The sequence below is a fragment of the Colletotrichum destructivum genome, chromosome 3 (assembly GCF_034447905.1).
Source record: "Colletotrichum destructivum chromosome 3, complete sequence".
Classification (NCBI taxonomy): Eukaryota; Fungi; Ascomycota; class Sordariomycetes; order Glomerellales; family Glomerellaceae; genus Colletotrichum; species Colletotrichum destructivum.
The window spans coordinates 4,117,946-4,145,742 of record NC_085898.1 but is presented as its reverse complement, the minus strand read 5'-3'; the positions used below and the strand labels follow the sequence as shown (position 1 = coordinate 4,145,742).

Genomic DNA, 27,797 nt, shown 5'->3' with positions numbered 1-27,797 from the left:
CATATCTGCAACTTGGGACGGGATCCCCGACGACGGGTGCGTGGGCGATACATCTACCAGTCCGTGTGCAAGTCCAACGGCGGCCGGCAGAGCCAACAGACAAGTCCAAGACCAAGAGACACAGACCCGACCAGACCAACCTTACCGGCGGTAACTGCCTACTAATAAAAGCAAAACGGCTTAACGCAACGGGAGTCATCGCACGATTGTACCCTTGCGAATTCCAGCCACCCTCAAAGACCAGCGTGGTCCACGTCCCGCTACGCATTCTTGGGAGTCTGTCTAGACGAGCTTCCTGGAGGTTATATAGACGAACCATCGATCCATGTTCTGCCCCTCTTACGGCGACAGGGTCTCACTCTCTCACTCATCAGTCTTCACACACGCACACCTCACGAGACTAGCATCCGTCTTGAGCCCGGCGCTTATCGTCTGTCGCCAGCTGCTACCACTAAGAAGCTAACCACACCCAACCTTTCTCTCCCCCCCCGCTTGCTGCAGCCAATCGAGCCGGCGTCATTGTCAACCCGTTAGCGGCCGTTCTCGCAGCAATTACAGCATCTGTAACTGGCGAAGCGTTGTTCCCTAGTACCCCGAGCCCCCCAGCATTAGAGGAAACCCTCCCAATTGGATCGACCCGACAGAACCAACGAACCAATAATATGGAGTCGCATCACCACATGGGCATCCGCGAGCTCAACGTGAGCAACTGGCACTCTCACAATGCTCTAACCGACACCTTCAACCATGCCGTTCCGGCCATCAAGACAAGCGCAGGTAAGAAGACATGGCGTCCTTTATTTTCCATTCCACAACAACAGCAGTTTCTCTTCGTTTTTTTCTTCTTTCTGAATATTTTATCTTTATTTGCTCTGCTTTGCTTTGCAGTTCTTTCCCATCCCCCCTCGTCCTGGGCCACTCGTTCTTCAACATCTCTTACTCTGTTCTGTGTCTTGGCACATACCTCAACCCGATATCTCTCCTCGACACACTTGAGCCGCCGCATAGCCACAACACGTCTTCATCGGCGCCCAGGGCCGTTCAACGCTCCGGCAGGCCGTTTGGAAGTTTCTTCCGAGTGCTTCTGTGCGTGGGGCCTGCGTCAAAAGCGCCGAAAGTTTCCACCACGGCCACGGCTATCGGCTTCTCAGTGATCCAGACCAGTCCAGAAGTAGACGTTTGTGGATGTGGAAAACCTGCACATCTCATCTGAAATATTGACAAGCTTTTCATCCTGTTTGTCACAACTCACACAACCTACGCTCACCCGCATCCTATTCACCGTCTCTTACTTGTCTTTGTCGACACACAACTTTGACGTCACTTTTTCTGACAGTCGTCCAGCTTTCTTCACCTTTCTACGCGCCAACTTGGTCTTGAACCCCTCGGCCATGTCGTCCAACACCAACACCCCCGTGCTTCAGCCCACCGGTGCTGCCCACAACAGCCACCGACCCGCGGCGCCATCTCCATTGGCATCTTCTCACACGCTCGAACCTCTCGACGACATTCCTCCGCTGTCGCTCGAGATACTCTCCACCCGTGAGGACAAGGCCGAAGCGCTGCACCTCGTCGCCGACTCCATTGCCCAGCAACGCCAACAGGCAGCCTACGCACTCGTCTTTCACCCCGTCCCCATGGCGGGCCTTGCGCTGGCTCTCGGCGTCGCCTACCAGTACTCCTATGGCCGTCAGCGCGACATCGGCATGGCGCTCACCCTTCTCAGCGGCGTCATCATGGCCTACCTCTTGGCCATCCGCTGGGTGACAAGTGGCTACCTGCCCCTTGCTGAGCAGATATCATGGTCCTTCATCCGGCCCCACCCAGACGCCTCTCCCGGCGAGGAGGATCTCGTGCTCGGCACCCGGTTCGGCTCCGAGATCATCGGCGCCCTCGTTTTGCATCTCGAGCCGGCGAGCCCTCTGGCGGCGACGACCTTCAGCAGCAAGCGCCGGAACAAGGCCGGCAGCTTCCGCGGCGGCAAGGGAATCATCCGCGCCTGGACGACCAAGCTCCGCTACCGCGGCAAGGGCGTCGGCGCCGACATGCTCGACGAGGCCGTCCGCATCACCCGCGAGCGCTGTGGCAAGGACGCCGAGGTCGGATTCGCCATGGAGCACGCCAACAGTCAGATGGTCCTGCCCGAGTTCTTCAACGGCACGTTCAGGAAGCGCGAGCGCTGGGCCGCCAAGACGCTGGACGCCGTGTTGGCCGAGCGGGAGATGACCAAGAAGAAGAGGTGAAGCTTCTTCCTCTGTCTAGGATGATTCCTCGAATCTGGCCTTTGGCCAGTATGGTACATGTTTTGATTTTTCTATGTTCCTTTTTGTGTTGCAGGTCTTGTCTGCGAAGCGGTTGCAATGGCCAGACGGCCGCGGCGGCGGATGGAACAGTTATACCCCAGAACCTATGTGGACATGCCGGCTGGCGCTCCCCTCGCAGGGTCGTGTTTCTTGGTGGCTTCATCCCTGATTTCTTTTGATCTGCACTTCAAACGATACCCCTCGTTATTACGGTTATTGACGGTGTTTTGCTTATTTATTTATCCATTTGGCCATATGTATAGAGCGGAGGAGTGAGGTAGACGGAACCCGGCGCTTCGTGCGCGATATTGTGCATATTCAAGATACCACCGGAGACGCGGCAACAGGGAATGTGGTCAAAGGTACCCCTTTCTCGGTTTGCCTAATTGAATCCCTCTGTTTTGGCGCATCGGCTCGATCCGTTTGCCCCTTTGTTCGCAATCTGCATTTTGCATCTTGTGTAGCGGTGTTCAATGTTTGATGTTTGCTCTTAGCTGCTATCTCTCTTTGAGTGTCCTCGGCAATCTTAACATTGAAGAGTTTCGGGACACGTTCACTCAAAATTGCCATCTACTCATCGAGCCCTCCCTTCAACTAGCATAGCATGTTTTATGCCGTCCGTGATTTGTCCGAGCCGGTCCCAAATACTCTGCTTGCTGACACCGCGGGCGAGACTCTCCTGTCTGTCCGTAACACGTAAGCCCTCCCCCCCGATGGAGTTCCGTTGCCCAGAGGACTTCCATCGTCTTTCCGTTCATCCTTGCTCGACGCTCTCGTGCAAGACGCTCTCGGGTTAGTGATGCACCCGTCGTGGTAGCCGAGTCCCGGCGGTGACCGATCCCTATCCCAACCCGTCGCGGATACCCACAATCGAGTTTAGTCCTCTTCCCAAGGACGGGCTTTGAAAAGCAACGCAGTTTGTGAAAGGATTTTTTTTTTGGCCTTACTTGCCTGACCTAGAACGCCAAACATAACCTGACAAACAGGCGGTATCGTGGGTGATGAAAAAAACGAAAACAGGATATAATTACTCCAGAACAACGATATTGGGTCGTGACACGTTTCTCGTTACGGACGACGGCGCTCAGTCATGTTTCACCGCCGCCTTGCGGCTCTTCGGGTCGACCCAAGTATCCGGGTCAAAACCGTAAATCGGAGTGCCTCTACGTCTGAGAGCGTGCAGTACCTGTGGATGGGTTAAAACCGGGACACTGAATAGCCAGGAGCGTGTGGGTTTGAATGCAAACTTACATCGTGGATTGTGATTGTCTTGGCCCCACGATGTTCAGTGTACGTGATACAGTCGCTGAGAACCTATGATGAGTGTTAAAGTCTCGCGTAGTATAGTGGGGGGGATTGGTCATAGAGGTTGAGACTTACTGCTTCAAGCCATGACTTAAGCGCACCGCGTGCCTCATCGTAGATCGTCGCAGAGATACGCTTGACACCACCGCGACGGGCGAGACGGCTGTGCGACATTGAGTGTTAGCATTGTTTGTGTTAGGCTAAGATCGTGGATAAGTGAGAGCGGTCGGGCTAAGGTGTAGCGAGACAACAACGAGGTGGGTAAATGAGAACGCCAAGATGGGCGATGAAGCCCGGGTGATATCGTGATGAAGGGAAGATGGAAGAACTTGAGTCTCCCTCGATTTCTGCCGAAGAAAAAGATGGTTCGCCTTGATGGGGGCATAGGTAGAGTGAAACCCGTCAAGAGCTTGATATGAAAGCATCAGTAATACATACCGAATGGCGGGCTTCGCTGTGCGAAATGCGTTAGATTAGCGCGGCTCTCTCTTCTCTATACACAGGTATTTGTGTTTTGGTGCAGAGTGGTAGTAGAACTTACTGATGCCCTTGATGCAGTCTTTTTGAATTTTACTACTCTCCAGGTCAGTGACTACATTCCCTTTAAGAATGAACAGCAACAGGTGAGCAAATACTTACCGGTGTCGCTTAGCACCTGCCGCGCCGGGAAGAATAGTCTTGGACTTGCCTCCCATGGGCACTCTGGACGCCATGCCTCGTTTGGCCGCGCTGGGACCGCCGCGCGAGGGGATCATGGGCGGCATTTTGGATGATCGCGCAGTTGGTTGGGAAATGGAGATGTTACTGTAGTCGTGTAGCACGCTGTTCCGCCTGGCTGTTAGTGAGCTTTGGCGTAGGAAGTGGAGGAGCGCTAGTCGAGGCGTTGATGGGTTGAGAGAAGCATGGGAACGTATCTTAGGAATGGAAGGAAGGTGGTGGGGACCGAGCGGGGCTTGCTGCAAACACGACCTCTCTGGAAGACGCACACCCCGTACCTAGGCATCCTGTTAAGCTTCTTGAAGGTCCTTGCCATCAAGTTGGACTGTGCTCGTTTGGCTGCCCCGTGCAGAAACACCGTGAGCACCCGAGGCAGACACTGTATAACCCCCTGAACCATCACGATTCAGTCAAAGGGACGCCGTCTCTCTGCCTGTCAGATGTCTTGTTTCAACACGGAACTTTGGCACTGGGGTCAGGGTCTTTGGGGTTCCCCGGGTACAGATTCGATGGCAGTCGAGAGTACAGACACGGCTCTGCCACGTACATATAGATAAATGGGCAGTTTAATCAGAACATGGAAAGTGTTTAATTGTATTAGAACATTGTTATGGAACAAATATGCGCGTAACCAAGGAGCGAGTGACCAGAGAGCCCCATCAGAACGCCTAACCACACCATCAACGTCTACCCAAGAAGTCACAGTCGTCGCTTCATTACCCATATCTATGCGGAGATAAAAGTGGCCTCGCTGAAGCAGAGACCCTCCTCGGATATTTCCTCATCTCCAATCTTGAGCTTCAAAGTAAGTTTAGTCTTTGTCGGACAATACTGCGGATTGGTGTTAGTACAGCGCGTACAGCAAATGACACGACAATATATAGCTCACCTGGTAGATGTAAGGCTTGGTGCCCGCTGTGCCCGCTACTATCTTCTTGACGAAGCCTGGAACCTCGGCCAAAACGTCCACTCTGTCAAGACGCTCTCCTAAGGGGCCCTCGATGATGGCATCGACAGCCTTGCCGTCCTTGTCCTTGCCGGACCACGTGAACTTGACCTCTTCGGGCTCGGGCCACTCGTTGAGAGCGTCGTTCTTCACTTTGGTGTGCGCGGCTGTCTGGGTAACGCCGCCGTAGATCATCTCGCCATCCTTCGCGATGCCGCCAACGCTTACGACCGTCGAACCATATGAGGGCGGCGTGGTGTACTCCATCATGACAGCCGAGAAGTTGGGGCCCTGGAAGTCGACAAAGTTCCACTTGGCCGCCGCGTGGTGAGGCTTCATGCCCTGCAGCGCGTAGACGTAAAACGCGCGGCCGGTGAAGTCAACGGGGCCGTCCTTGGTGGTAATGGTGCCCTCGACGACGCATCGCGGCCAAAAGGCGTGGCGCATGGTTCCCCAAGGCTTTGCTAGGTCGGTACCGAACAGCGTCTTGCCCGTCTTGCCAGCGTGAAATCCTGGTGCGGTGCGAGTGACCTTGAGATTGACAATCGCGTTCTCTGAGTTCATGCTCTTGATCGTGTAGTAGGTGCCGTCCTCGGACAGCTCGACGGCGCAGTCGTCGGCGTAGAAGGACATGCGGTCATCGCTGACCTCGTAGTGTTCGAGCTGTGTGGTCTCCCAGACAGTGGGCTTCGACTTCCCGGGATAGAAAATCTTGGCGTTGAACTGGCAAGTCGTGCGGATGCCTCTGCGTCAGGGCAAAAAGGTTAGCGTGACAGAAGACAACATCAGTGGCCACCATGGGGCAGAGTCTGTCCCGTACCCGACATTGCTGTAGATGACCTGAGCCAGTCCAAGATGTCCGTTGTCGCCCATCAAGTAGAAGCTCTGCGTCTCGACCGAAGTCGAGTCGGCCGCGATCCATTTCAGGTCATCCTTGGTGGTCTCGGTGTGTGTGGTTGTCTTGGCCTCCTCGGCAACGGATCTGATGGCTGTTGGGCCGTAAATCGGCTCCTGGGTACCCGCCACATCGGCGAGCCTGAAATGATTAGATAGATTAGCCTTGGCAGACGCAAGAGAGGACGGCAGCAGACGCTTTACTTTTGTTGCGCCCACTTGAACATGTTGAAGACAGGACTCGGGAGGGAGATGGACGAAAAGGAGCGGATAGGTTAGGTTGTGAGTCGGTATTTCGGCAGTAGAAGAGTAGCAAGTCTTTGCAATGAACAGCGAAAACAAGCTTCTCGATGCGGTCTTAAGAGGAAAACCCAGATGAGAGCGGATGTTGAGTTGACCGCCCCCAAACAAGATCCAGCGGAGGGGCCGAGGGGTCATCCCACGACCCAATGACGGTGAAACTGTGGCTAAGGCGACCAGGGTGGGTCCTGCGTTCCCCGAGCATCCCGGTTGCTTGGACGTTTAGCGCGTGGCTAGTGCATTAAGGCTCCTAAATTTTCCACCTCCGAACATTGAGCATCCGATTGAGCGAAGCTGTCGACCCTACTACCTACTACTACCCACGGCGCATATACCTGCTTACCACTCGCCCTTGATCACCCTCCCGGTAACAACAGTAACTCAAGTCTTTTGCAACTCGCGATCATGTCGAAAAGAGGAGCGACTATGGCCGACCAGGTCGTCAAGCTCATCGTGGGCGCCGGCCAGGCGAGCCCAAGTCCACCCGTTGGTCCAGCGCTGGGTAGCAAGGGTGTCAAATCGATGGACTTTTGCAAGGTGAGACTTCTCCCTGGACACCCCGATCAACACATACCACCATATGCCCAACATCTGTGCTTTTAAGGGGGCGCGATTATGCCATGGTCGAGATCAATGCTCATACGTCTCTGCTCGCCGTAGGAGTTCAATGCAAGAACGGCGCACATCAACCCTGGCACGCCGACGCCTTGTAGAGTTACCGTCCGAGGTGACCGATCATTCCATTTCGAAATTCGCACGCCTCACACGTCGTGGCTACTCCTCAACGCCGCCGAGGTGCCCCCGGGGAACAAAGGCAAGCGGAAGGGTGCGAGCAACCCCGGAAAAGAGACGGTCGGAACGGTCAGCTTGAAGCACGTCTACGAAATTGCCAAGATTAAACAAACTGAAATGCGTCTGTCGGGACTGAGCCTGGAGTCGCTCTGCCGGTCTATCATCTTCCAGGCCAAGTCGATTGGCATCAACGTCGTGCCATGAGAGAGCACCCGTCCTACGAAAGTCGATTGTCAACCACGTATAAAACCGGAGTCAGGCGCGGAACGTATCCACTTGTATACCATGTCAAACGAAAAAGAGCGCCTTTGATTACTATAATTGGAAGGGGTAGAGGCAGGGACAGAATGGCAGGAGGTGTTTGTACGATCAGAATTCCAACCGCTAAGCCAACAGGCAGAGTATGGCACAAACGTTGGTGCACTAGCGTCGCGTGATCGGAACATGGCAGACCACGAGAGATGCATCATGCGCCCCAGAAGTTCCAACGGGGCAGTGACGTTGAGAACACGGTCTTGGTTTGAGATGAAGTCTGTTCTCACCTTAGTCGCTTGCGCGAGACAGCTGGTGGTCAGCGGCCGTCTGCGGGCGATTAAAGCGAGCTAGCGGACTGGCCGATGCCAGAGACGTCAGAGAGCCAAGTACACCATGACGAAAAGTAAACGCGATGCTCGTGGAAATGCGTAGAGCCGGGTCGGCCTGGAGCTTGGATTCTCCGGGCCGAGAAGGGTTGATTGGGAGAAAGTCTCAATCGTGCCGCGCCGAATCAAAGTGAGAGGTTGGGTCAGCGAAGCGAGTTCAACCCCGAGTTGCAAGCGGCAAAGGCCAGCGCATCAGTGGAGAAGAACTGGTCAAGTCTGAGAAAGCTTCGCAATCGAGATCGACAGGGGTGCCGATTTGAGCAAGAAGCTTGCACGTCCATACTCTAACTGGAGCTGCATCTACACAGTATCGTATCAGTATGCTGTTAGTATCTAGGTGCCAGTGCTGAAAAGACTAGCTCGGAGGCTTCCACAGTGACATTAGGTTCTGGTTGATGCAGCACCACAGCTTCCCCGCTGGATGCGACGGGCTGGGAGTCCAGATCTGGACAGACTGCCCTGCCCACATTTTCGCCCCTGGAAAGTGATCCTCTTTTTGCATCGTGCCTGGACGAAAAGGTTCCATCGAAGCAGCCTGTTATGTGCAGCGAACGCCTCCCGAACATCGTCAAAGTGGAACCGATTTGATGCCGGTGATGTGACGGAACGTTGGCCGTTTTCATGCTGCAGCTGCAACATCAGCACCCACGCCACCGTGCTCGGCTTGTCGGTCTGAGACCGGAAATGCGGCGGTACTGCGGAATGGCAAGTGAGGTACGTCTCGGCATGTGCGCTGAACGTGACGTGTGTTGTCTCGGCCCAAGGGGTAGCTCAGGAGGGGAGCGAGGCTCAGTTTCCTCGTGCTACTTAGTCATGTCATCGGAACCCGGTCTGATTGCCGAAGCTGAGAGAAGAGCTGGCCCTCACGGCTTGTGTGAGCCGGCGGATGGTAAAATTTGTGCGTTTTCAGCGTTGATTTTGCTGTCTCTCGTGAAGGAGGGCGAAGACGGGCTGGGATTGGTGTGCTTTTGTTTCCTCGCGGGCTTGACTCGTTCGTCCCGGCCTAGGCAAGAGCTGCACTGTCGAATGATCTGGTGGACATTGACCTGGCGGATGGGATGTGCCCTGGAAACCTACTGTCGGGACTCGGGGAGACAAGAAAAAGATTTTCCAAGGGGCGTCAAGTGAGAGGAGTCATCGGCCTTGTGGGGGTCGGGCCACGTCCGAAGCTGGCAGGACCATCAATAGCCATGAATTCTTGTGTCTTGGGACTTGGTCCTTCTGCGAGATTCGTAAAATCGGTGAAGGTATGACCAACCCAAACGGCCGAATGGCGCCTCAGTGCCGTCGCATGTGTCACTGATGAGAAGCCAAGAACCACAACACAAATGGCCAGCGACCAGGGGTGTTCATCATGGACGGTTGTTGCGGTGGCATGGGCAAGTCTAGAGCCCAATTGGGGAAAAAATAGAATATTCCGATCACCACAGGGACAGGCAGGAGCTGGCTGCCAGGCTGGCAGAGCGGGCCAGGAGTGGTCGGCAGGGCCCTTCTGTCGGGTTCCTGATGCAGATACGCGCAATGCATCCATGATTTTAGGCGGGCTGCCAAGTGTTGCGGCTTGCCTCGCGGTCTCTCAAGCCGTAAAGACCTCCCCGGCCCCCTCTCGGCTCCCCTTTCAGCGGCCCAAACGCTCCAGTGCGATGTCACGGTGTCTTATCCTGCCCGCCGCTTCTCCGATAAGGGATGGGTAACGATGGCGGCGACCAGTCAGGTTGCACCTTTTTCCTGCCCAAATCTTTCCGCCTGTGTATCATGTACTTGCGCGCCCTTCTCTATTCCCGCCGTGATTTTACTTGCTGCGGATTACGGGAAGACAGACGGACCCGCGAAAAGTACCCTCTTCTCCGTCGTCCTCCTACTCTCCCAATACTTTCTACTATCTATCCAGAGGGATCATATCATGAGAGTCCGGCAGGACCGGCAGGAACGACGGAGACCACGTCCGTAATAAGAGCAATAGGCGAGGGCTAGCGACAATGGCAGAGATGCTTCTTGTTCGCAGGGGCCTTACCTCATGTTTCGCGACGCTTACCCATGCGGTGCATTTTAGCTGTGTACGTACAGTCAGAGTGCACCCAAGCAATTAGTGCTTTGCCCCACCATCCGCAATTGGCGGCATCCACTGCCCGTCCTTGGGTGTGCTGGGTATCCATCTGTACACTACTTTTCTGTCACAAACCCGACGTTGCGTCGTTTGGTTTGAATTTCTTTCCTCCTGCTCCTCTCCCTCCCCCGCCATAAACCTCATCTCTTGACTACACGCGACCGAATACTCTCCCTCAGCAGACGAACTGCGCGATTCTGTCGGGGTCATGGCTACCCCGTTTCCCGCCCGCGATCCTCACACAGAGGCATCACAAGTCCCAGGTACAACAAACACCCTACTTATTCTTCCGTCTGTTCCGGCGTAACCCCGCCCTCGGTTCGTCCGTTGCGCATGTCACAGTCAAACACTCCCCTCCCAGTCTCACCCAATGTTCCGCGCCCACGCCCACGTCCACGCCCCAAACTTCTTGCACCTGCACATGTACCTGCACCTGCATTTCTCATCCTCGCCGCCAACGCCGATCTCGTGCTGACCGCTGCGCTTGTCGCAATGCCCAGAAATCTCCCGCACCGCGTCGGATAACACCAATGTCGACAAAGACAAGATGTCCCCCCAAGATGCGCCCGCAGTCCGCTTCGCTTCTTCCGTCCAGGAAATAACCCCAACCGTCACCACGACATCACCGACAGACACCCAGTCTCCCACCGACGCCGCTACCGGAGCCTCTCTGCCCGAAGTCACGCCCGAGGAGCTCAGAGCCCTTTCCAAATCCCTTCAAAGTGCACCGTTGCAACAACGCCGGATGAATGTCTTTGGCTTTGAACCATATTCGCTACCTGCTTCTCGTGTACGTTGTCCATCTCGTCTTTTAATACTTGTCCTCGGCGACCTCAGCGTTGGCTTGCTTGCCTTCTGCTTGGGCGTTCTCCTGGACTTGCGTTTCAAAGTCTATTTCTACCCCTCTACTCTCTCTGAGCAACACCGCCTCAATGTCTAGGCCCCTCTCCCAAACACCTCGTCTACCCCCCACAACCAATTGGGCTCGTTCTGGATGGAGCTTCTGTGAAGAGGCTCCATTGATCAGGCAGTCCCATGCTCATCCCAGGTGCCCCAGACTTGCCATGCCAGCCTAGCTTCTTCATTGCCTCGCACGCACCAGCCTGCACAACCTGCTCTGTTGCTGACATCCCCTTGTTCCTTATAGGTTTGCTCCCGAGAAGACGAGTCCGATAATAGCAGATTACCCACACCGGTCTCCAGCGGGCCAAGATCACCGCGTTTTGGTCCGGCACATCCGATGCAGTCGCCTCCTCTGACCCCGGCAGGGACCGATCCCTCAGACCCGGCAGCAAAGAAGAAGGGAGACCAGCATGACGACAAGAAACCCTCCTCGAGCGAACCCTCGGTCATCACCCCCCAAGCATCTTCCTCCCAGGACTCGCCGCCATCGTCGGCCAGAAAGGGGCTGCCTATCCGAGGCAAGTCGAACGAGGAGGTCGCGACACGGTCGACGTCTGCCGACGATCGAGACTATGACACCAGGTCGCACAGAAAGGGCATGTTTTCCATCGGTGCAGGAGGTTCAGTTCCGGTATCGCGAGAATCTAGTCCGTCTCGGGCCTCTCTGTACTATTCCAAGCCGATGACGCCGGGTGGAGACGCTAATGACCCTTACGCCGCCCACAAACGCCAACCTCCGCCCTCGCATCCTCAACGGGGTCAGATCGACTCAAGATTCGTGTTTTCGCGCAGAAAGAACAAGCACGGGTCTCCGTCTGGCTCAACGTCGAGCTTAGGCCGACCAAGCGACAAGCGACAGTCAGGCCTCCTGGGCAATCTAAAGGGCAACGGCGATGAACTACAGATTCCTCACGATGATTCGGCCAGTATTTCGGGCAGACAAGGCTCATTCGCGGACCTCAAGAGATTCTTCAAGGTCGGCGGACATCACAAGAAAAAGAGAGAAGCCTCGCCCTCGTCTGTTCGGTCTGGCGCAAGAACCCCGCCTACGCGAGGGTCGCAACATCAACTCCCTTTTGGCGATGATCACGGACTGTCTTCCAAGTATGGAAAGCTCGGCAGGGTCCTTGGTTCAGGCGCTGGGGGCTCCGTAAGGTTGATGAAGCGAAGTGACGATGGTGTTGTTTTCGCTGTCAAGGAGTTTCGACCCAGACACTCTTACGAAACCGAGAGAGAGTATGTCAAGAAGTTGACGGCCGAATTCTGCGTCGGATCGACTTTGCATCACGGCAATGTCATTGAGACCTTGGACATCCTCCAGGAGAAGGGCAAGTGGTATGAGGTTATGGAGTACGCTCCATATGACCTCTTTGCCTGCGTAATGACAGGCAAAATGACACGTGAGGAAGTCGGCTGCTGCTTCCTGCAGATCCTCAACGGCGTGACATATCTCCACAGCATGGGCCTTGCTCACCGGGATATGAAACTCGACAATGTCGTGGTCAGCGAGCATGGTATTATGAAGATCATCGACTTTGGTAGTGCCCATGTCTTCAAATATCCCTTCGAAAGCGACATTGTGCTTGCTTCTGGTAAGTAACTCTTGTATTGATTCTAAAACACAAGACTGACTAGTCATAGGCATCGTAGGATCCGATCCTTACCTGGCCCCCGAAGTCTATGACGAGCGAAAGTATGACCCCCAGGCAGTCGACATTTGGTCACTCGCGATTATTTTCTGTTGCATGACCTTGCGAAGATTTCCCTGGAAGGTGCCTCGCATGACAGACAACTCATTCAAGCTCTTCGCGGCCGAGCCCACACCGGGCCATGACCCCAAAAAGCTCATTATGCCATCAAAGTCAGCCAACGATCTCGCGGACACTCCACAGAGAGACATGTTTGAGGAAGGCAAACATCAAACTCATAAGCATGAGCCAAAAGAGACCGAAGGCCAGGCATCGCAGGGATCCTCGACCCAAGCTCCACCAAACTCGACTCGTGCCGAGGGACAGCAAACAGACAAGAAAGAGGTCATACGGGGCCCTTGGCGAATCTTGCGCCTGCTTCCTCGCGAGTCTCGCCACATTATCGGGCGTATGCTCGAGATCAAGGTCAAGGAGAGAGCAACGATGCAAGAGATTCTGGATGAGCCCTGGGTTGCCAACACGGTCATTTGCCAGCAACCTGAGCCAGGTCGTGTGATCCACGCCGAGGATCACGTCCACACTCTGGAGCCACCACAGCCTCCTAAATAGGTTTTCGATCCCTTCATGTGGTAGTGACTTTTCAGATTGCATGTTAAAATGGCGTTTCGGCTGTAGACGGATTCGGGACGGAAACACTTGGGATGGGAACAGGACGCGGTGGATGATATTTCTCATGATATGGGCGCCTCGAGACGGGGGGTGGGGGAGAAAGCGATGACAGACACTCTTCTTATAGTTTGGGTGGTGCCGTAGCCCACGTACAGGATATTATGTAGATGCCGTATCCTCGGCTCAATGCAGGTTGTATCAAGCGATTGAACCCTAGTAAAGTAGATAATTATTATTTGGTGCAAGTTGCACTCCTGGAGCATCCCTCGCATTGTTGTAGATCATGTTGTACCCGTCATTGTTGGTGATATTTGATACCCTTACCGCCTACCTCCCTCATACTAAATACGCGTTAGATCAATACGAGAAGTTTACTTAGGTAGATTGTAAGGAAAACATACGCCTCTATCTTGTCTGTTGCTTCTTTGCCGCTTTGTAAATGCTGGATCCTTGACAGAGACAGGCGTGTTTTACCGTGTTCACATTACACATGCACCATAATTGCACTGTATAAGTGGTGGGGCATCGGGAAATCCTTTGGCCGACAGGCCCAAAAAAATTGTCGACATTCTGGAAGCTCTTGGAATAGCTTCAAGGCTTAAAGCTCGTCTCCCGAACTTGAACCTCATCCTCAACTGCTCGTCATCAGCCAATTCGTCCCCATAACCAACACTTGCGCACTCCTCCTTGATCCATTCCAAAATTCACAATGGTGAGAATATACCCTCAGAGTCCGTCAAACTAGCTGGCAGCATCCTCCGTTCGACCGCCGCGGTCTAAGCCGAGACCTCGGCTGTTGGACTAGACGATGCTACGTTAGCCATTGACATCTTGCTACCACAAAATGTTCTCGGTGGTTAACTCGACGGGTATTAACAGGCCACCTCCTTCCGCTCCGTCCGCGCACTCGTGCCCCTTTTGGACCGCGTCCTCGTCCAGCGCGTCAAGGCCGAGACCAAGACCGCCAGCGGCATCTTCCTTCCTGAGTCCAGTGTCAAGGAGCTCAACGAGGCCAAGGTCCTCGCTGTCGGACCCGGCGCCCTCGACCGCGACGGTAAGCGGTTGCCTATGGGCGTCAGCTCTGGCGACCGCGTCTTGATCCCCCAGGTATGTCGAGATGCATGAACATCACCCCTTCCCTTCTTTTTCAATCATGAAGCAAACCTGCAAGTTTCGCACTCTGCAGGCTTAACCCCTGACCGACATTTTGTTTGGCATTTCTTCTCCCCCGCATCCTGTTAGGGAGGATATCAAGGCGACGAGATGAACGGGAGAGAAACCGGGTGGTGACAGGTGCGACATCGGGGCGTTGATGGCTGACGATCACGATGCAGTTTGGCGGCTCCCCCGTCAAGGTCGGCGAGGAAGAGTACCATCTCTTCCGTGACAGCGAGTAGGTTTCATCCTTTTTAATTCCCTTTGTTCAAAGTTGCGGCCTCCCATTCTCTCGCCAGAGCAGACGAGCTGACCGATGGGCTCCTTCCCTGTAACAGGATCCTTGCCAAGATCAACGAGTCGTCATAAGTCAGCCTCCGTCACGATTGTAAAAGATACCCACGAGATGTTGGCGTGTACAATACTGTGTATCAAAAGAAATTTCAAAACAACAAGTTAAAATGGGACAACAAGGCTACCTCCCTTGTCAATAACACAAGGGCTTGTCTCTGGAGGGAGCGTGAGAGTGTTGCTTTTGCATAGACAATGGTGTAATCAATTATGCGTGTACACTTTAGTCTTCGCGATGCTAGGAGATGGGGCCATGGTCAGATTATGAAGGGATGTGGGAAGGGAGTTTACACTGTCGTTCTTGACCATGGCCCTGCTCTGTCTTACCGCCGGGGGCCTTTTCTTTCTCTAGTCCATGAAGAAACCTCTCCTCTCTGCCATCCCTGATTAACAGTCTGTAGAACAAGGAGTTCTGTTAATATGAGGCCACATTCAACGCGACGAGCGAACTTGGGTAAGCATGTCTTGACGGCACAAGGACCGGTGGGTTCTGCTCGTTTGTGCACCCCTTGAGAGAGAACGTCGAAACCTGAGCTGTCGTCGATGACATTGATCAAGAGCCTGGGGAAACCATCTGGTCGGCATTTGTCTGACGAATTTTGGACATCCGGGCCTAACGGAGGGCTCTCACCACAGGGAGCGCACATACTCATGTCAACTTGGCGACGAAGACTCCAGTACCTATCTCATACAATTGAAGCATTTGCAGAGTATGATCTCGTAGGACACCGGGAGGGCTAGATGCGGATGGCTGCTTGTGCTCTGGCCCGCTGTCTCCTCATCTCCCGTTAGTCCGGACACAAATAGACAGTTGTACAAACAGACAGAAAGCATCACACAAGGCATCTTTCTCCAGATTGGACTTTCCCGATGGCCACAGCTGGCTACGCACATGATGTGGGCAATCTACTCGCCACACTGACGGCCTGTCCCTTTTCGCCAAGGCGAATTGTTGCACCATTGGACACATTTAGTCTCGCTCTCGGGTGCACGCGCATAGTGGTCGTGCTGTTATGCCTGAGCCAGCTGGCTCTGCCCGGACCCGTGGGCTTGGACGGACAGCATTGCGGGTGGTGTGGGCAAATACATTACTCGGGAAACGACTTCATCAAATGGAGATCTGACTGAGCCACGCAACGAATGAGGCACTGCGAAGCGGTGGAGGAACATGGGACGGTGAGGGAGGGAGAGGGAGAGGGAGGCTTGGGTAGTGCCCGAGTCATTCCCTCTGTTTCACCACTTTTCTATAGATACCATTCGCTTGTGGGCTCTTCTTTGATGGAATGAGCGATTGATGAATGTTGATGACTTAGTGACGAACGGCCCGTGGAACAATGGGATTGTGAAGAGCCACCCGGAATGGGGGGCTCGGACATTGGATAATGGAACAACAAACTGCAGATGGAGCCAGTGGGAGCCTCACTCGGCCAGGACCAGGGCGAAAATGCGCGATAAACCAAACAACAAGCGCACACAAACGGGGAGAGAGGATCAATGCAATCTTAGAAAATCAGGAAAGAAGCGAGAGTGAGTGGGAGATTGTGCATTGTCCACAAAATGAGGGCGGAAGCGTTCCCATGGTTCCCACGCGAGTTATCCAGAATCCACGGATATATCCACGGGAGTCCCGGGCAAAAAACATGAACTGTTGTGGAACGCAGCCCACGAGTCGGGGGGGGGTCCAGACGTAGGTCTCGTCCGAGTCGTCCCAGATGAAGGGCGAAGTGTGTTCTCACCCTCCTTTCTCCTCTACTCTGGACCTGGCACCGAGGGAGAAGACGGACCCAGGCATAGGGAGGGAAACTGTGGGGAGCGGTGTTGGGCTGCGAGATTTCCGGGATCTGTCATGTCGTTGAGATCAACGGGGAGCGAATCGATGCTGGTCCCTCTCCTCGGTCTGATTCAGGGGGTGGGTTTCGCCATGGCAGAAGAGCGGAGTTGCGAAAGCTTGAGGGTTTCGTCGGTAAGCGACCCCGATGCACTTCATACGTGCCTACAGACTGGAGTATCCGTACTTAGTCTGCTTGTAAGGCGGCGGTTGCTGGCAGGGCGGCTGCGTATGTACGATGTAAGCGTTTGCAGGCTGCCAATCGGAGCAGCAGGCGTCTGTTGCCCGCAGGCTTGTCTCGTCTCCATCTTTTCCAAGTCTTCACCTTTCCCCGACTCTCATTCTCTCTCTGTCTCTTTCGCTCTTTCGCTCCATCTTTCAAGCCCTTGTCTCTGACTCCGACAGGACGGTGGTACGGCACATGCGAAGCAGTGTTGCAGCGTGTGGGTGGTGGGTTTCGTTGCGCGTGGCGCCTGGTCGGCAGCTGGCCCAGGACGGGAAACAAACATGTGCTGGAACCTGGAAGACTGGACCTGCGGGCCGGGAGAATGTACGTATCACTGTGACATCGGGGCAGGGGGAGAGAGGGAGGGAGGTGGAAAGAAAAGATGGGAACGTTGCGAGAGAGCTGGAGCCATCAGATCGTGGAACCGCTTCCGGCTCTGTCTAAGTCCAGTGTCTGGCTCCAGTGTATGCCCCCCTTTCTTCCCCAGCCCCGGTTTTAACGTTTGCAAAGTCGCGCAAGTTGCAAACCATACAGTCAAGCTTAAAGACAAGGTGTCGTGTCCCAAGGTTTCAAGGCTTTTGCTTAAAGCGTGTTAACCTTACTGCGTTGGTGCGTGGTTTGTTAATCAGGGTCTAGATGCCGTGTGAGTACCTAATAAGCATGCATCGTGCGTCGTGCCGAAGCCACTCGAGTGTGTGTGCGCCTGGACGCTGACGTTGACGGGAGGCCAACCGTCAGCTGATGGTCAGGAGTTAATTGAAATGTCTCGTCTCAATCATCGAATGGTTCGTCTCATCTTCTCCCAAACAGCCGCACTTGAACACAATGACAGATGTTTTCTTCTTTCCCCCCTGGGAGCCCCCTTCCCGCCACCCCTTGCGCTAATCTCGGCAGCCCGACCTCGAATCAACCAACAACACCAACAGAAAGAGAGTAAGACCAAACCAATTGTTGATAAGTCGGGGTCTAGTATTTACGGACGACGGGTTTTCTCTTGCTGGCGCCGTCTCAAAACACAATACAGGCAGAACCTGCCCGAAAGGCCGGTACGATACCCGTAGTATGTGGTTGAAGAGCTGAAGTAGCCAACAACAACTCGTCTCTCCCCAACCCCCTCCCCTCGGCTACTCCTGTTTCCTCCCGTTGTCTCTGCTTGAATCAGTCAAGCGATCGACTCGTCTCATCCCGCAGACCTGGGCCATCTCGGCTTTGGGATTTGCTGGACCGGGTTTAGTGCCCAGGGAGATCGACAAATCTTAAACGGCGCCCGAGTCTTGACTTGTCATGCTTTCTTTTGCCGCTCAAACATGTGTATCTACTATACACTCTTACAGACACACATACTGTCGTCGTCATCATCAGCATCATCCAACAACAGCCTCTCGGGCAAAAAGCTCTAGCGCGGCATAGCCAAGAAAGCTCCATCTGCAGCTACCGGGCTTTCTCTTCCTTCCATGATGACGATCACCCTGGGGAGAGGGACAGCCTTTCCCAGAGTCCAGACTGTGCGCGTTGTCATGGTGGTGGCGCTGCCCCTCCCCCCTTCGCCGCCGTGAGTAGTTTTCCCACGGACGCCAGGGCTGAGGAAAATCTCGTCGTGTTGGATGTGAACAATGACAGCAACACCGCGCGTCTAATTCGCTCCGTCGGCTCTTGGTCGATCCTTTTCTTTTTCGGGCCTGCTTTGCCTTGGAATCCTGCGCGGTAATTCCCCGATGGGACGGGCAACCACAGCATGCTAGGGGCACTAAGGGCACTGAGAGTGAGGATACCGGATAAGAGATTCACTCAGGGTGGGTATCGGTAGCGCCGCCCACCTTCGTTTCATGTTGCGCTCCCCGTTTGCCCGCTAACGCACGCCACTGGACCCTGCAATCAGAAGCCCAGCGAGCGTTTGCCAGTGTTTCTCGTCTTGGCAGGCTGGCAGGGAGCCCAGGCTTCTTTCGCAGTTGGCCGGGGCCTCTGTCCCTCAGTGTTTCTCTCAGAGGTGTCTCCTCCCTTTGCCTGCACGTTGCAACAGCCGACAGAAACATCCCAGGTCCTCCCGACGCCATGATCTGACATGCTTGGCTCGAACCTGGGTTTTCGCCTTCTTGGTCAGCTCAAATCGTCGACGACAACGGCCGGTCCCCAGCGGAAGAAGACCGCGCTAGCGCCACGACATGTAACCACCCTTACTGCACCTCCTCCTGCAAGGCGGGAACTGGGAGGGAGGGGTTAAAATCGCCGGCGCCTTGAGCCCCCCAAAGCGCACGAAGAAGGGCAGGGGGCGGACTGCTGCAAGGTACCAGACGACGCCCGCCTTTCCAAGAGATGAGATGGAGAAAGGGCGGGCTCACTCTGGAGTCACACAGGGCCTGCCCATGAGCCTTGCAGGAGCGGAGCTGCACGTCGAAAGGGGGGGCGTGCAAAGCCGTGTTGAGCTTTTCTCGCGCTCGAAGTCACTCAAATCCAGAGTGCCACTATTCGCTACCCAACCACCGTCACCACCCCCCTCCCCCCGGCTAGTCTTGATCCTCTTCCAACAGGACGGCGGAGCCTCGGAGAGGGTCAAGGGCGGGGGGGGCAAGGGCAAGGGGAGGAAACGGCCCTCCCTTCTCGGGCCTGGTCTCTCTACTGTGCCTGTCATGGAACGCCTGGGTTTTGGACCGTTGGTTGGTTGATATAAACCCATCTCGGGTCCTCGATAACAGGCCTTCTTCCCTTTTTGTTTCTCGACCCCATCGCGTTCTGTACACAGCTGGCCGCTGATTCACACTCCCTTCTTGTTCGCTTTCACCTTTGAACGAACTTTCCATTCCTTATACCCACCCGAGCCTCGTCACTTTTGAGTTGTCGTTGCTCCCTTCAGTCCCTCTCGTCCAGAACGAAGCTGCTGTTGAACAGTCCACTCCTTGATACTACCTACATAGGCAAAGCCCAGAGCTTACACCTCGAAAACCAACTCCGTTTCAGTCCTTTCTTCAGAATATCATCGACGTCGACCTTCTTTGGAAACAACCAAACCTCCATTTCATCCATCTCGACTTCAGCAGGCCTGTCCTCAGCTACATACGAATCCTTTCGTGCTCAGAAACTGCTCGCAAACTCACAACAGGATACCCAACCTTTCCATCCATCAAAATGAAGTTCTTCACTGCTGCCCTCGCTTTGGCCTCCGCCGCCAACGCCCACACTCTATTCTCTGAGCTGTACATCAACGGCGAGTCCCAGGGCGATGCTACCTGCATCCGCATGCCCAAAGAGGGTGATACTGCCACTTCCCCCGTTGCCGGCTTGACCAACCAAGATATGGCTTGCGGTAAGACAAACACCCCTTTGATGGTGCCACGACGCTCAGACCTGATCCACGAATACTCATTCTATTTACAGGCAAGGACGGCCAGATCGCTGCCGCGTACACGTGTGCCGCCCCCGGCAGCGCCAAGCTGACCTTTGAGTTCCGCCAGTGGCCCGACAAACGCCAGGAAGGATCCATCGACCCTTCTCACAAGGGCCCCTGTGCTGTGTACATCAAGAAGGTCGACGACATCGCCACGTCGGCCGCCGCTGGTCCCGGCTGGTTCAAGATCTGGGACGAGGGCTACGACGAGTCCACCCAGCAGTGGTGCGTCGACAAGCTCATCGACAACAAGGGTCTCCTCACCGTTGAGCTTCCCTCTGGTCTCCCCGCAGGCTACTACCTCGTCCGCCCCGAGGTTCTCGCCCTCCACCAGGCCGTCAGCCTGAAGGACCCCCAGTACTACGTCGGCTGCGCCCAGATCTACATTCAGGACGGTCCCTCGGGCTCCCTCGAGATTCCCTCTGAGTACGCCGTCAGCATCCCCGGCTACGTCGATGGCTCCGAGCCCGGTAACACCTTCAACCTCTACGACAACCCCCAGTTCCCCTACCCCGTCCCCGGCCCCAAGCCCTACAGCCCTACCGGCACCTCCGTGAGCGCCAAGGATGTGTCCTTCAAGGGCGGTGTCCCTAGCGACTGTCTGCTCAAGAACGCAAACTGGTGCGGGAAGGCCGTTGAGAGCTACACCACCGAGACGGGCTGCTGGGCCGGCGTTGACGCCTGCTACCTCCAGGGCAACGAGTGCTTCGATTCCGCGCCCCCGACCGGCGCCGCCAACTGCTACGTCTGGAACGACAAGATGTGCAAGGGTCTTGAGGCCCAGTGCAGAGCTAAGAACTTCAACGGCCCCCCTCAGATCGACATGGAGGAGAAGACTACCGCCGCCCCCGGCCCCCTCCCCGTCGCCGTCAACCTGAACCTCCTGGGTGGCTCTTCCAGCTCTAACACCGGCTCCGGCTCTGGCGCTGCTTCCTCCGCCCCCGCCCCCAGCCCCTCCAAGACTGCCGTCGCTTCCTCCGCCGCCCCCGCCGCCTCTTCTGTGGCTGCCACCCCCGTGCCCGAGTACGCTGCTGAGGAGCCCGTGGCCACAAGCAAGCCCGTCGCCACCGTCGCACCCGTCTCCTCCGCCGCCCCTGTCCCTGTTTCTTCTACTGTTGCCGCCCCTGTCCCCTCTGCCACCAACGGCCTGAAAATCTCCCCCGACGGAACCTGCGGTGGCGAGACCGGCTTCACCTGCCAGGGCAGCGAGTTCGGCTCCTGCTGCTCCATCAGCGGCAAGTGTGGCAGCAAGATCCTCCAATGCAGGCCCTCCTGCGGCTGCCAGGGCAAGTTCGGTCTCTGCCTCGAGGCCAGCAGCCTCCGCAAGAGCAAGCACAACTAAAGAAACCCTCGCGGCTCTTCATCACACCACGACAGGAAAAGAAAAGAAAAGATAGGGAAACGTGGTCATGACGATTATGAAAGAAACAAAACAACAACAACAACAACAACAACAACATGGGTGTATCCCCTCATCGGATTACATTCAACTTCGCTTCGGGGTTTTTTTTTTTTTTTTGCATTACTTTCGATTTCACAACGGGGGAGGGTGAACAACGGGATTGGTGAACATATCACGGATGGGATTTTTCTTCTTCTCCAGAGGTTATTTGAGCGGAAAAGAAAAAAGACATTGGGACAGGAAATCACGGGCTTTTTTCCAGGTCTTTCTTAGTGACTCTTTTCTTTCCGTGGCATTCTTGTATATAGTCTGTACAAATCGATCAAACACATGGATCATTGCGAAATTGGGGTTCTCGCTTGTCTAGTGCGTGAATGAATATCTCTGGTGCCTAGAGGTGTTTGCCCCCTTTGGCAGTGTTGCCGTCCGTCCTGGCTCCGGAGCAGAAGTCTGCAGTGAAAGAATTAGAGGACGACCGCCATTAACATGTTGACAGCTCATGCTGGTTTCAACTGTCGTCTTGTTTGGGCTCGGTAGTCACTGGCCGCAAGGGGGTGTCTTCGCTTGCAATGGCAACAGAGCTGACGACGTGCTGCATATTCGGAACGAACAATGATGTTCGGATCACCGACTTGAAATCAAGAGACAGGCAGTTTTGCAAGAAAATGGTATACGCAGTCGTGAGAGCCCTCCTCCCCGCCTGGGTATTAGTCTTCTTTGTCTCTACGGCGGCTGCCACGTTCGCAAACATGATTGAATCTTACCCCATCGCCCTCCTGTCAACCTTACATTGACTACGGCATCCCCGTACTCTTCGGGCAGAATGTATGACATCTGCCAAAAGTCGAGATGCAACTCAATACCCTGGTGATCCTGTGGGCACTGTGTGTCTGGAATGTGTTGGCGTCGTCGAAGTCGAGCGAGGGAGTCTTCGTCTGACCTGCCTAGTAAGTTCATGACGCGTGAACCTTTGACAGTGATTCCTTGCCTTGACGGCTACTACTCGCTGCCCTGTCCCAACGGGTGAGTTTTCGGTAGCTAACGACAGTGACAATCAATCGAAGTGACTTGCTGATAGGAGGTTCCCTCTACCATCTCAGATGTTGGAAACGTACCGGGAAGTTCTCTTCTCGTGTCGCGCTTTTTTCTTGGCAACACTGCTACACAGTGCTCTCCCAGACCTATAAGGGCCTACATAGTTACAATACAATACGGGACTTTCTGCCACAACTCGTTCCGGCCACCCACCCCCGTTGACAAGTTAGTTGCCAATGGCGGTAACATCTGGTTGACAGGATGGCGGAGAGGCGCTGCAGATGAGTAGTTTATAGCACAGCCAGTACGTAATCCGAAACTTCACATTGAGGGTTAAGATTTTCAAGCCAGGCATATCTACAATTCACGACAATGAGAGAGTGAAGGCCTTCCCAGAGATCATGGCCAGTTACATCATCTAGTGTCTGTAGGGACTGAATCCCGTTCCCAGCCTTAACTCTGATACCGGTATCACAAGATCCGCTTGCATCTTATGGAGGGAAGCTAGCCAGAACAACAGTTGATGGGTTTAATCGCCATCATGTGGCTGCCGGCGGGACCAGACACCACAATATGACCACTTTCGCAAGCCCCGGTACATTGATGTGCATACAGACAGAACCAAATGCCATGGGTGGGACAGCGACAGGAGAACGAAAGATGTCATGTCAAGTGGAAGGGGGAAAGAAATAAACGCCCCCTTTCCCCCTCCCACATCCCGAAAACCACAACCCTGATTGTCACTCCTTCCTCCCCAGCAAACCGGGGGCCTGTCACTTCCCGAGTACTACCTCTGGCGTCAGTGCACGCAATTATAGTTAGGTAGGCAACGGCATTGGTCCATAGGTAGGCTTAATGATATCTACCTACCTACCTAGGCAAGTAAGAGTCGTCACACGGCGATGGTGGGCGGTGGGCAGCACCAGCCCGTCCGGGTCCTCGAAACCGTCCCAATTGCCCATTGCAGGGGACCAGATGAACTGAGTCTCGTCTCCCAAGGCATAAATAGGTCAAGCCGGGACCCTTCCTCCCCCCCTTCTTCGTCGCGGATCTCTCTTTTCCACGGAAAGAAGAAAAAATTACGCGACCGTCTCGAATGTCGAAGCGTAGTTCATCTGACCATGATGATCTCGCCCTCACGAGGAATGGCTTAGACATGGTTTGTTACTTGTCGCGACCCGGCCGAACACACGGATATCCCAACCCAACATTGGACGCAAGAATTGCACTCCTACCCCCCAAAACGGCCTAGTGGCGTTGTTTCTACTTTACGCCCATCTGCCACCTGGCGCACTTTCACTACAACGTAATAGGGCACCCCTCAGGCTCTCGGCTCCCTCAACTCTGTGCTGAGCGGATGGGCCAAGCTCGCCCCCGGCCATCGGCGCCGCGGCACGCACCCCGACCGAGGAATGGTTCGGGATTACCCCTTCGGCCGCGCTTGAGAGCTCACAGCCGCCCCGCCAAGCTTATTTGCTCCCCAAGGTCCCCTGAAAGGGATGGGATGACAAGACCACCTAGTGAGGAAATTTGGCAGAGCGAGATATCGACAAGTGTCCTGTCTGAAAGTGCGACTCGCGAGCTCCAAGATTGGGAACAACACCTGCACACACCGGATTCTGCAGCCATTGTCACCAAAAAAACACCTCATCACTCCAATCTTTTCAGCAAATCGCACGAGACAGAATGGCCCGCTCTTGGAAGCCCGTCTTCTGGGCCCTTTTTCTGCTGGTGCAGCTGGGCATCGCGTCCTCCGTGGCCGAGAAGCTCGGCTTCGCAGGCAAGGCCGTCGCCGACCTTAGCCTCGAGGAGCTCGACGAGCAACTGCAGGTGAGATAAGAGCTTCTAATTGAGCGGCATTCCTGTGTTGCCCGCAGCACAGGCGAAACGCGCAGGCCAGACGCAGGATACTGTCGAATGCTAACAACCCGCCTTCGAAATAGCAATGCTCCGTCGTCCAGAGCCTCACGGCCGACAAGCTATCTAAGATGAGCGACACCCCTTCCCTCCTCTCCCGCGCCTTCGGTGTACTTTTCCCCGGCTCGCCCGCCGTCAACGCCATCCTCGCGACCCTCTATATCTCCGGCCCGCCCAACTTCCTCCTAGCGCTCTGCCCACCCAACATCGACCCCTCCTCGCTCTCCGTCATGGTCGCCTTCGCCGTCGGCGGCCTCATGGGCGACACCCTCTTCCATCTGCTCCCCGAGATCTTCCTCGGCGAGGACGAGCCCGAGCGCGCCCGCCTGGTCCTCGTCGAACCGAACCGCAACCTGCTCCTCGGTGTCGCCATCCTTGTCGGTTTCATGACCTTCGTTGCCATGGACAAGGGGCTGCGTATTGCCACGGGTGGTGCCGGCCACTCACACGATCAGGCCGGCCACTCTCATGCCGAAGCAAAGGCCGAGGGCGCCTCATCGGGCGTGGAGAAGGCGGGCGAGCTCAAGTCGCGGAAGAAGAAGACCGGCGCCGTCTCCGGCGGTGACGCGGTGGAGAAAACGGAGAAGGAGATCAACCCTAGTGTCAAGCTCGGAGGCTACCTCAACCTGATGTACGGTCTTTCTCTCGGCTCCCGCCGCATACCACGGGTCTCGGCCCATTCTCGAGTCTTTGGCTAACCCAAGAGACACATAGTGCCGACTTTACACATAACATCACTGACGGCCTGGCCATGTCGGCTAGCTTCTACGCCTCCCCGACCATCGGCGCCACGACAACGGTCGCCGTCTTCTTCCATGAGATCCCTCACGAGGTCGGCGATTTCGCCCTGCTGGTGCAATCGGGGTTCAGCAAGAAGGCGGCCATGGGTGCGCAGTTCGTGACCGCGCTCGGCGCGCTCTTGGGAACGCTCATCGGCATCGCCATTCAGGAGCTCGGCGGTAGCTCCGGTGAAGGCGTCATGGCGCGCAACGCGGGTCTCTGGGGAACTAGCCTGGTGAGTGCGACAGTTACGCTGACAACCTTAACGACGAAACATGCTGACAATGCCGCCAGACCTGGGGCGATATGCTTCTGCCCTTCACGGCGGGTACGTTCCTCTATGTGGGCACTGTTGCCGTCATTCCCGAGCTGCTGGAGACGGGCCCGAACAAGATGGCCGAGCTGCGTAAGACGCTGGTGCAGTTCGCTGCCATCGCCGTGGGCGCCGGCATCATGCTGTACATTTCGTGGCACGACTGAATGCGCTCTTGTGTGGGGAGGTTACATGCTCCAAAAAAAGAATAAAAAAAGGAGAAAGTGATGTGCCTAGAAGTACTCCGACTGCTCCCCAGCTGAGTCGTGTGCGATGTAGAAACCTATAGAGTATGCAAGCCGTCACTTGGCCTGTTGCGCAAAGAGATCCCCAAGAATCGTAGATAAATCGAACTCGGCCAATGCCCTACTTGGCACATACACGCATGCCTCAAGAAGAGTTAAGGGCCGTTTCCATACGTATGACATACAGTAAGCTGGGCGACGATGGCTTACCCCGACAGAATGGCGCAGACGTGGCAGAGACGGCCTAGGCTGCGCGCTCCCATAACCGGGTTGGCGGCCTGGCCTGAGTCTTGTTTCTGACCGTCTTTGGCAGACGTGCGGGTGTGGCCGGTGGCTGGCTGTCTGGCGAAGTTGGGGTAAAGGTAGACGAGGTAGAGGAACATGCGAGCCTCGAAGTACCATGGACTGAAGTGATGGTGACCTTGCTGCTCAAGAAGACTGAAACCTGTTGAGCCTGGCTGACGGAGTGAGTTTCTGGTCTAGGTTACGTGGTCTACTCGTGACAATGCAAGAAAACAACAGCTTGGCCAGGCCGCCTGACCCACTCCCTGGGACTGGCTGGGCGCGGTGTGGTGTAGTGCATTGAAGACGATGGTGGTTATGGTAGATGTCATGGCACGCCCCCGAGAGGCTAGTGTGTTCTGTTAGCAGAGCACGCAACAAGCCTCGAAGCCAACGACGAATGTCTGACCGGAAGTAGGTTGGCGCAATACAGCCCAGAGATTGTGTTTTTGTTTCAGCCCAAAGTAAGGATTATGAATTCCGGAACGGCATTACCATCAATTACTCATCATGGGGGTTGTTGGGTCGGTGGTGCGGAAGGGTTGGTAAGCTCCTTTTTGGCCGCCGTGATGGTCAGCGACCTGGGACGAATCGTCCCGAGTGATGCGTGTGTCGTCGTGTGTCGGTCTGCATGGTGCAAGGCTGTTGCTAGGCGGGCAACCGGATTGACATGAGGCGCTCTGCAGGGCGCGGCGGACAGACTCGTGCCGTAGGGTGCGTGAGTCAGCAGCGACCTCAGTGCTTGAGTTTTGGATCCATCTGCTCGAGGACTACATCGTATGGGCGAAGGTAGTGTAGGAAGGGGGGTTGGCACCCCACCCGATCAGCCGTCCCGTCCCCCGATTATAGACGGAGAAGTACTGTGTAGTCCCGTCCCGTCGTCAACGTTGACTAATAGGTACGGTCTGGCCACTACCGCCGAACGATGAGGCCATATGCGGAAGTACGGTTGGGCGGGAGTCTTAGGTAACTGATCCGCTCTCTCGTTCCGAGCGTGGGATGTATCATGTCTCTCTGCCAGCAAAGGCGGTGGTGCATCGTGGGTCGACCGATGATGGCCAACGACCATTTCTGACCCGTGTTCCTCAGAGCTTCTCTGAATGGGCCAAGCGCTTATGGAGAGCCCCACGTGTCGCCGAAAATGGGAGGAAAATTTTCCGTAATACATCTGTTGGAAGAAGAAAACGATATCCCTCGGGGGGCGGGGGGAAAACCCTTCATCCCACATGGTCCATCAGACGCCGGTGACGTCCTAGCTAGTATGAAAGAGAAAAAAAAAAAAAACAGCTTCATCGCATTAGCCCGTGGCCACCCATAGCTCGTTTGTCGTCGGCTGAAAGTGGATATGCAAAGGGATTGCACCATCTGGCGCCGTCCACAGTCGACCACCAGAACCCACAACTATCTCCTGTTTTCCAGACGGATGCTGGCTTGTGTCTAAGAGCCCCCGCTTACACACCCCTGATTTGGCCAGCAGTCAACGTGGTGTGCTCTGTAGTGCACGAATAGCTTGCTGTTGCTCAGAGCCGCAAGGTATGCGGTGATGCGTCGTGCGCTGTAACCCGAGGAGCCCCATTTTGTTCCGCGATGGAGACCGCAGATGTCTGAAGATCCGCGTGCTTCCATACCTTGGCCCTGACGTGCCTGACGTTCCA

The 27,797-nt window shown here is 55.3% G+C and overlaps 9 protein-coding genes across 9 annotated transcripts; 6 read left to right on the top strand and 3 right to left on the bottom strand.

Moving 5' to 3' along the window:
- Positions 1-614: 614 nt before the first annotated feature.
- On the top strand, positions 615-2,736 carry CDEST_05349 (uncharacterized protein). The gene is made up of 2 exons (XM_062921508.1): positions 615-777; positions 1,345-2,736. Exons 1-2 carry the CDS (start codon positions 663-665, stop codon positions 2,241-2,243), a joined length of 1,014 nt encoding a protein of 337 aa, XP_062777559.1. The 5' UTR covers positions 615-662; the 3' UTR covers positions 2,244-2,736.
- On the bottom strand, positions 2,735-4,489 carry CDEST_05348 (Putative histone H4, histone-fold). The gene is made up of 6 exons (XM_062921507.1): positions 4,248-4,489; positions 4,150-4,181; positions 4,047-4,062; positions 3,684-3,771; positions 3,555-3,617; positions 2,735-3,489 (listed from the first exon to the last, which is right to left on the bottom strand). The coding sequence occupies exons 1-6, from the start codon at positions 4,370-4,372 to the stop codon at positions 3,388-3,390; spliced, it is 426 nt and encodes a 141-aa protein (XP_062777558.1). The 5' UTR covers positions 4,373-4,489; the 3' UTR covers positions 2,735-3,387.
- Positions 4,490-4,897: 408 nt separating this feature from the next.
- CDEST_05347 (Putative svf1-like protein) lies at positions 4,898-6,558 on the bottom strand. Its single transcript, XM_062921506.1, has 4 exons — positions 6,370-6,558; positions 6,092-6,307; positions 5,215-6,016; positions 4,898-5,156 (listed from the first exon to the last, which is right to left on the bottom strand). Exons 1-4 carry the CDS (start codon positions 6,390-6,392, stop codon positions 5,052-5,054), a joined length of 1,146 nt encoding a protein of 381 aa, XP_062777557.1. The 5' UTR covers positions 6,393-6,558; the 3' UTR covers positions 4,898-5,051.
- Positions 6,559-6,712: 154 nt separating this feature from the next.
- Positions 6,713-8,015, top strand: CDEST_05346 (Putative ribosomal protein uL11). Its single transcript, XM_062921505.1, has 2 exons — positions 6,713-7,002; positions 7,126-8,015. Exons 1-2 carry the CDS (start codon positions 6,871-6,873, stop codon positions 7,459-7,461), a joined length of 468 nt encoding a protein of 155 aa, XP_062777556.1. The 5' UTR covers positions 6,713-6,870; the 3' UTR covers positions 7,462-8,015.
- A 2,064-nt stretch (positions 8,016-10,079) lies between these two features.
- CDEST_05345 (Putative serine/threonine-protein kinase, active) lies at positions 10,080-13,482 on the top strand. Its single transcript, XM_062921504.1, has 4 exons — positions 10,080-10,268; positions 10,506-10,795; positions 11,153-12,500; positions 12,550-13,482. The coding sequence occupies exons 1-4, from the start codon at positions 10,214-10,216 to the stop codon at positions 13,164-13,166; spliced, it is 2,310 nt and encodes a 769-aa protein (XP_062777555.1). The 5' UTR covers positions 10,080-10,213; the 3' UTR covers positions 13,167-13,482.
- Positions 13,483-13,810: 328 nt separating this feature from the next.
- On the top strand, positions 13,811-15,154 carry CDEST_05344 (Putative GroES-like superfamily, chaperonin GroES, groES chaperonin family). The gene is made up of 4 exons (XM_062921503.1): positions 13,811-13,938; positions 14,106-14,333; positions 14,561-14,619; positions 14,720-15,154. Exons 1-4 carry the CDS (start codon positions 13,936-13,938, stop codon positions 14,748-14,750), a joined length of 321 nt encoding a protein of 106 aa, XP_062777554.1. The 5' UTR covers positions 13,811-13,935; the 3' UTR covers positions 14,751-15,154.
- A 4,312-nt stretch (positions 15,155-19,466) lies between these two features.
- Positions 19,467-21,907, top strand: CDEST_05343 (Putative auxiliary Activity family 9). The gene is made up of 2 exons (XM_062921502.1): positions 19,467-20,087; positions 20,159-21,907. Exons 1-2 carry the CDS (start codon positions 19,910-19,912, stop codon positions 21,508-21,510), a joined length of 1,530 nt encoding a protein of 509 aa, XP_062777553.1. The 5' UTR covers positions 19,467-19,909; the 3' UTR covers positions 21,511-21,907.
- Positions 21,908-23,804: 1,897 nt separating this feature from the next.
- On the top strand, positions 23,805-26,168 carry CDEST_05342 (Putative zinc/iron permease). Its single transcript, XM_062921501.1, has 4 exons — positions 23,805-24,435; positions 24,549-25,153; positions 25,237-25,537; positions 25,597-26,168. The coding sequence occupies exons 1-4, from the start codon at positions 24,292-24,294 to the stop codon at positions 25,780-25,782; spliced, it is 1,236 nt and encodes a 411-aa protein (XP_062777552.1). The 5' UTR covers positions 23,805-24,291; the 3' UTR covers positions 25,783-26,168.
- Position 26,169: 1 nt separating this feature from the next.
- On the bottom strand, positions 26,170-27,370 carry CDEST_05341 (uncharacterized protein; the record flags this gene model as incomplete). Its single annotated transcript, XM_062921500.1, has 1 exon — positions 26,170-27,370. The coding sequence occupies one exon, from the start codon at positions 27,368-27,370 to the stop codon at positions 26,966-26,968; it is 405 nt and encodes a 134-aa protein (XP_062777551.1). The 3' UTR covers positions 26,170-26,965.
- Positions 27,371-27,797: the final 427 nt, after the last annotated feature.

What these genes read in the sequence shown, in the direction of transcription:
- CDEST_05344 (XM_062921503.1), top strand. An exon ending in ACCGCGTCTTGATCCCCCAG is followed by an intron (nt 14,334 to 14,560) that starts GTATGTCGAGAT and finishes ATCACGATGCAG; the next exon opens with TTTGGCGGCTCCCCCGTCAA. An exon ending in CATCTCTTCCGTGACAGCGA is followed by an intron (nt 14,620 to 14,719) that starts GTAGGTTTCATC and finishes TCCCTGTAACAG; the next exon opens with GATCCTTGCCAAGATCAACG.
- CDEST_05343 (XM_062921502.1), top strand. Translation starts at nt 19,910, where the DNA reads ATGAAGTTCTTCACTGCTGCCCTCGCTTTGGCCTCCGCCGCCAACGCC. An exon ending in CAACCAAGATATGGCTTGCG is followed by an intron (nt 20,088 to 20,158) that starts GTAAGACAAACA and finishes TTCTATTTACAG; the next exon opens with GCAAGGACGGCCAGATCGCT.
- CDEST_05349 (XM_062921508.1), top strand. Translation starts at nt 663, where the DNA reads ATGGAGTCGCATCACCACATGGGCATCCGCGAGCTCAACGTGAGCAAC. An exon ending in GGCCATCAAGACAAGCGCAG is followed by an intron (nt 778 to 1,344) that starts GTAAGAAGACAT and finishes ACAGTCGTCCAG; the next exon opens with CTTTCTTCACCTTTCTACGC.
- CDEST_05342 (XM_062921501.1), top strand. Translation starts at nt 24,292, where the DNA reads ATGGCCCGCTCTTGGAAGCCCGTCTTCTGGGCCCTTTTTCTGCTGGTG. An exon ending in GGAGGCTACCTCAACCTGAT is followed by an intron (nt 25,154 to 25,236) that starts GTACGGTCTTTC and finishes AGAGACACATAG; the next exon opens with TGCCGACTTTACACATAACA. An exon ending in GTCTCTGGGGAACTAGCCTG is followed by an intron (nt 25,538 to 25,596) that starts GTGAGTGCGACA and finishes CAATGCCGCCAG; the next exon opens with ACCTGGGGCGATATGCTTCT.
- CDEST_05345 (XM_062921504.1), top strand. Translation starts at nt 10,214, where the DNA reads ATGGCTACCCCGTTTCCCGCCCGCGATCCTCACACAGAGGCATCACAA. An exon ending in AGAGGCATCACAAGTCCCAG is followed by an intron (nt 10,269 to 10,505) that starts GTACAACAAACA and finishes CGCAATGCCCAG; the next exon opens with AAATCTCCCGCACCGCGTCG. An exon ending in ATTCGCTACCTGCTTCTCGT is followed by an intron (nt 10,796 to 11,152) that starts GTACGTTGTCCA and finishes TGTTCCTTATAG; the next exon opens with GTTTGCTCCCGAGAAGACGA.
- CDEST_05347 (XM_062921506.1), bottom strand. Translation starts at nt 6,392, where the DNA reads ATGTTCAAGTGGGCGCAACAAAA. An exon ending in TTCAAGTGGGCGCAACAAAA is followed by an intron (nt 6,308 to 6,369) that starts GTAAAGCGTCTG and finishes TAATCATTTCAG; the next exon opens with GCTCGCCGATGTGGCGGGTA. An exon ending in GTCATCTACAGCAATGTCGG is followed by an intron (nt 6,017 to 6,091) that starts GTACGGGACAGA and finishes GCCCTGACGCAG; the next exon opens with AGGCATCCGCACGACTTGCC.
- CDEST_05346 (XM_062921505.1), top strand. Translation starts at nt 6,871, where the DNA reads ATGTCGAAAAGAGGAGCGACTATGGCCGACCAGGTCGTCAAGCTCATC. An exon ending in AATCGATGGACTTTTGCAAG is followed by an intron (nt 7,003 to 7,125) that starts GTGAGACTTCTC and finishes TGCTCGCCGTAG; the next exon opens with GAGTTCAATGCAAGAACGGC.
- CDEST_05348 (XM_062921507.1), bottom strand. Translation starts at nt 4,372, where the DNA reads ATGCCGCCCATGATCCCCTCGCGCGGCGGTCCCAGCGCGGCCAAACGA. An exon ending in GCAGGTGCTAAGCGACACCG is followed by an intron (nt 4,182 to 4,247) that starts GTAAGTATTTGC and finishes CCTGGAGAGTAG; the next exon opens with TAAAATTCAAAAAGACTGCA. An exon ending in TTAAGTCATGGCTTGAAGCA is followed by an intron (nt 3,618 to 3,683) that starts GTAAGTCTCAAC and finishes CACTCATCATAG; the next exon opens with GTTCTCAGCGACTGTATCAC.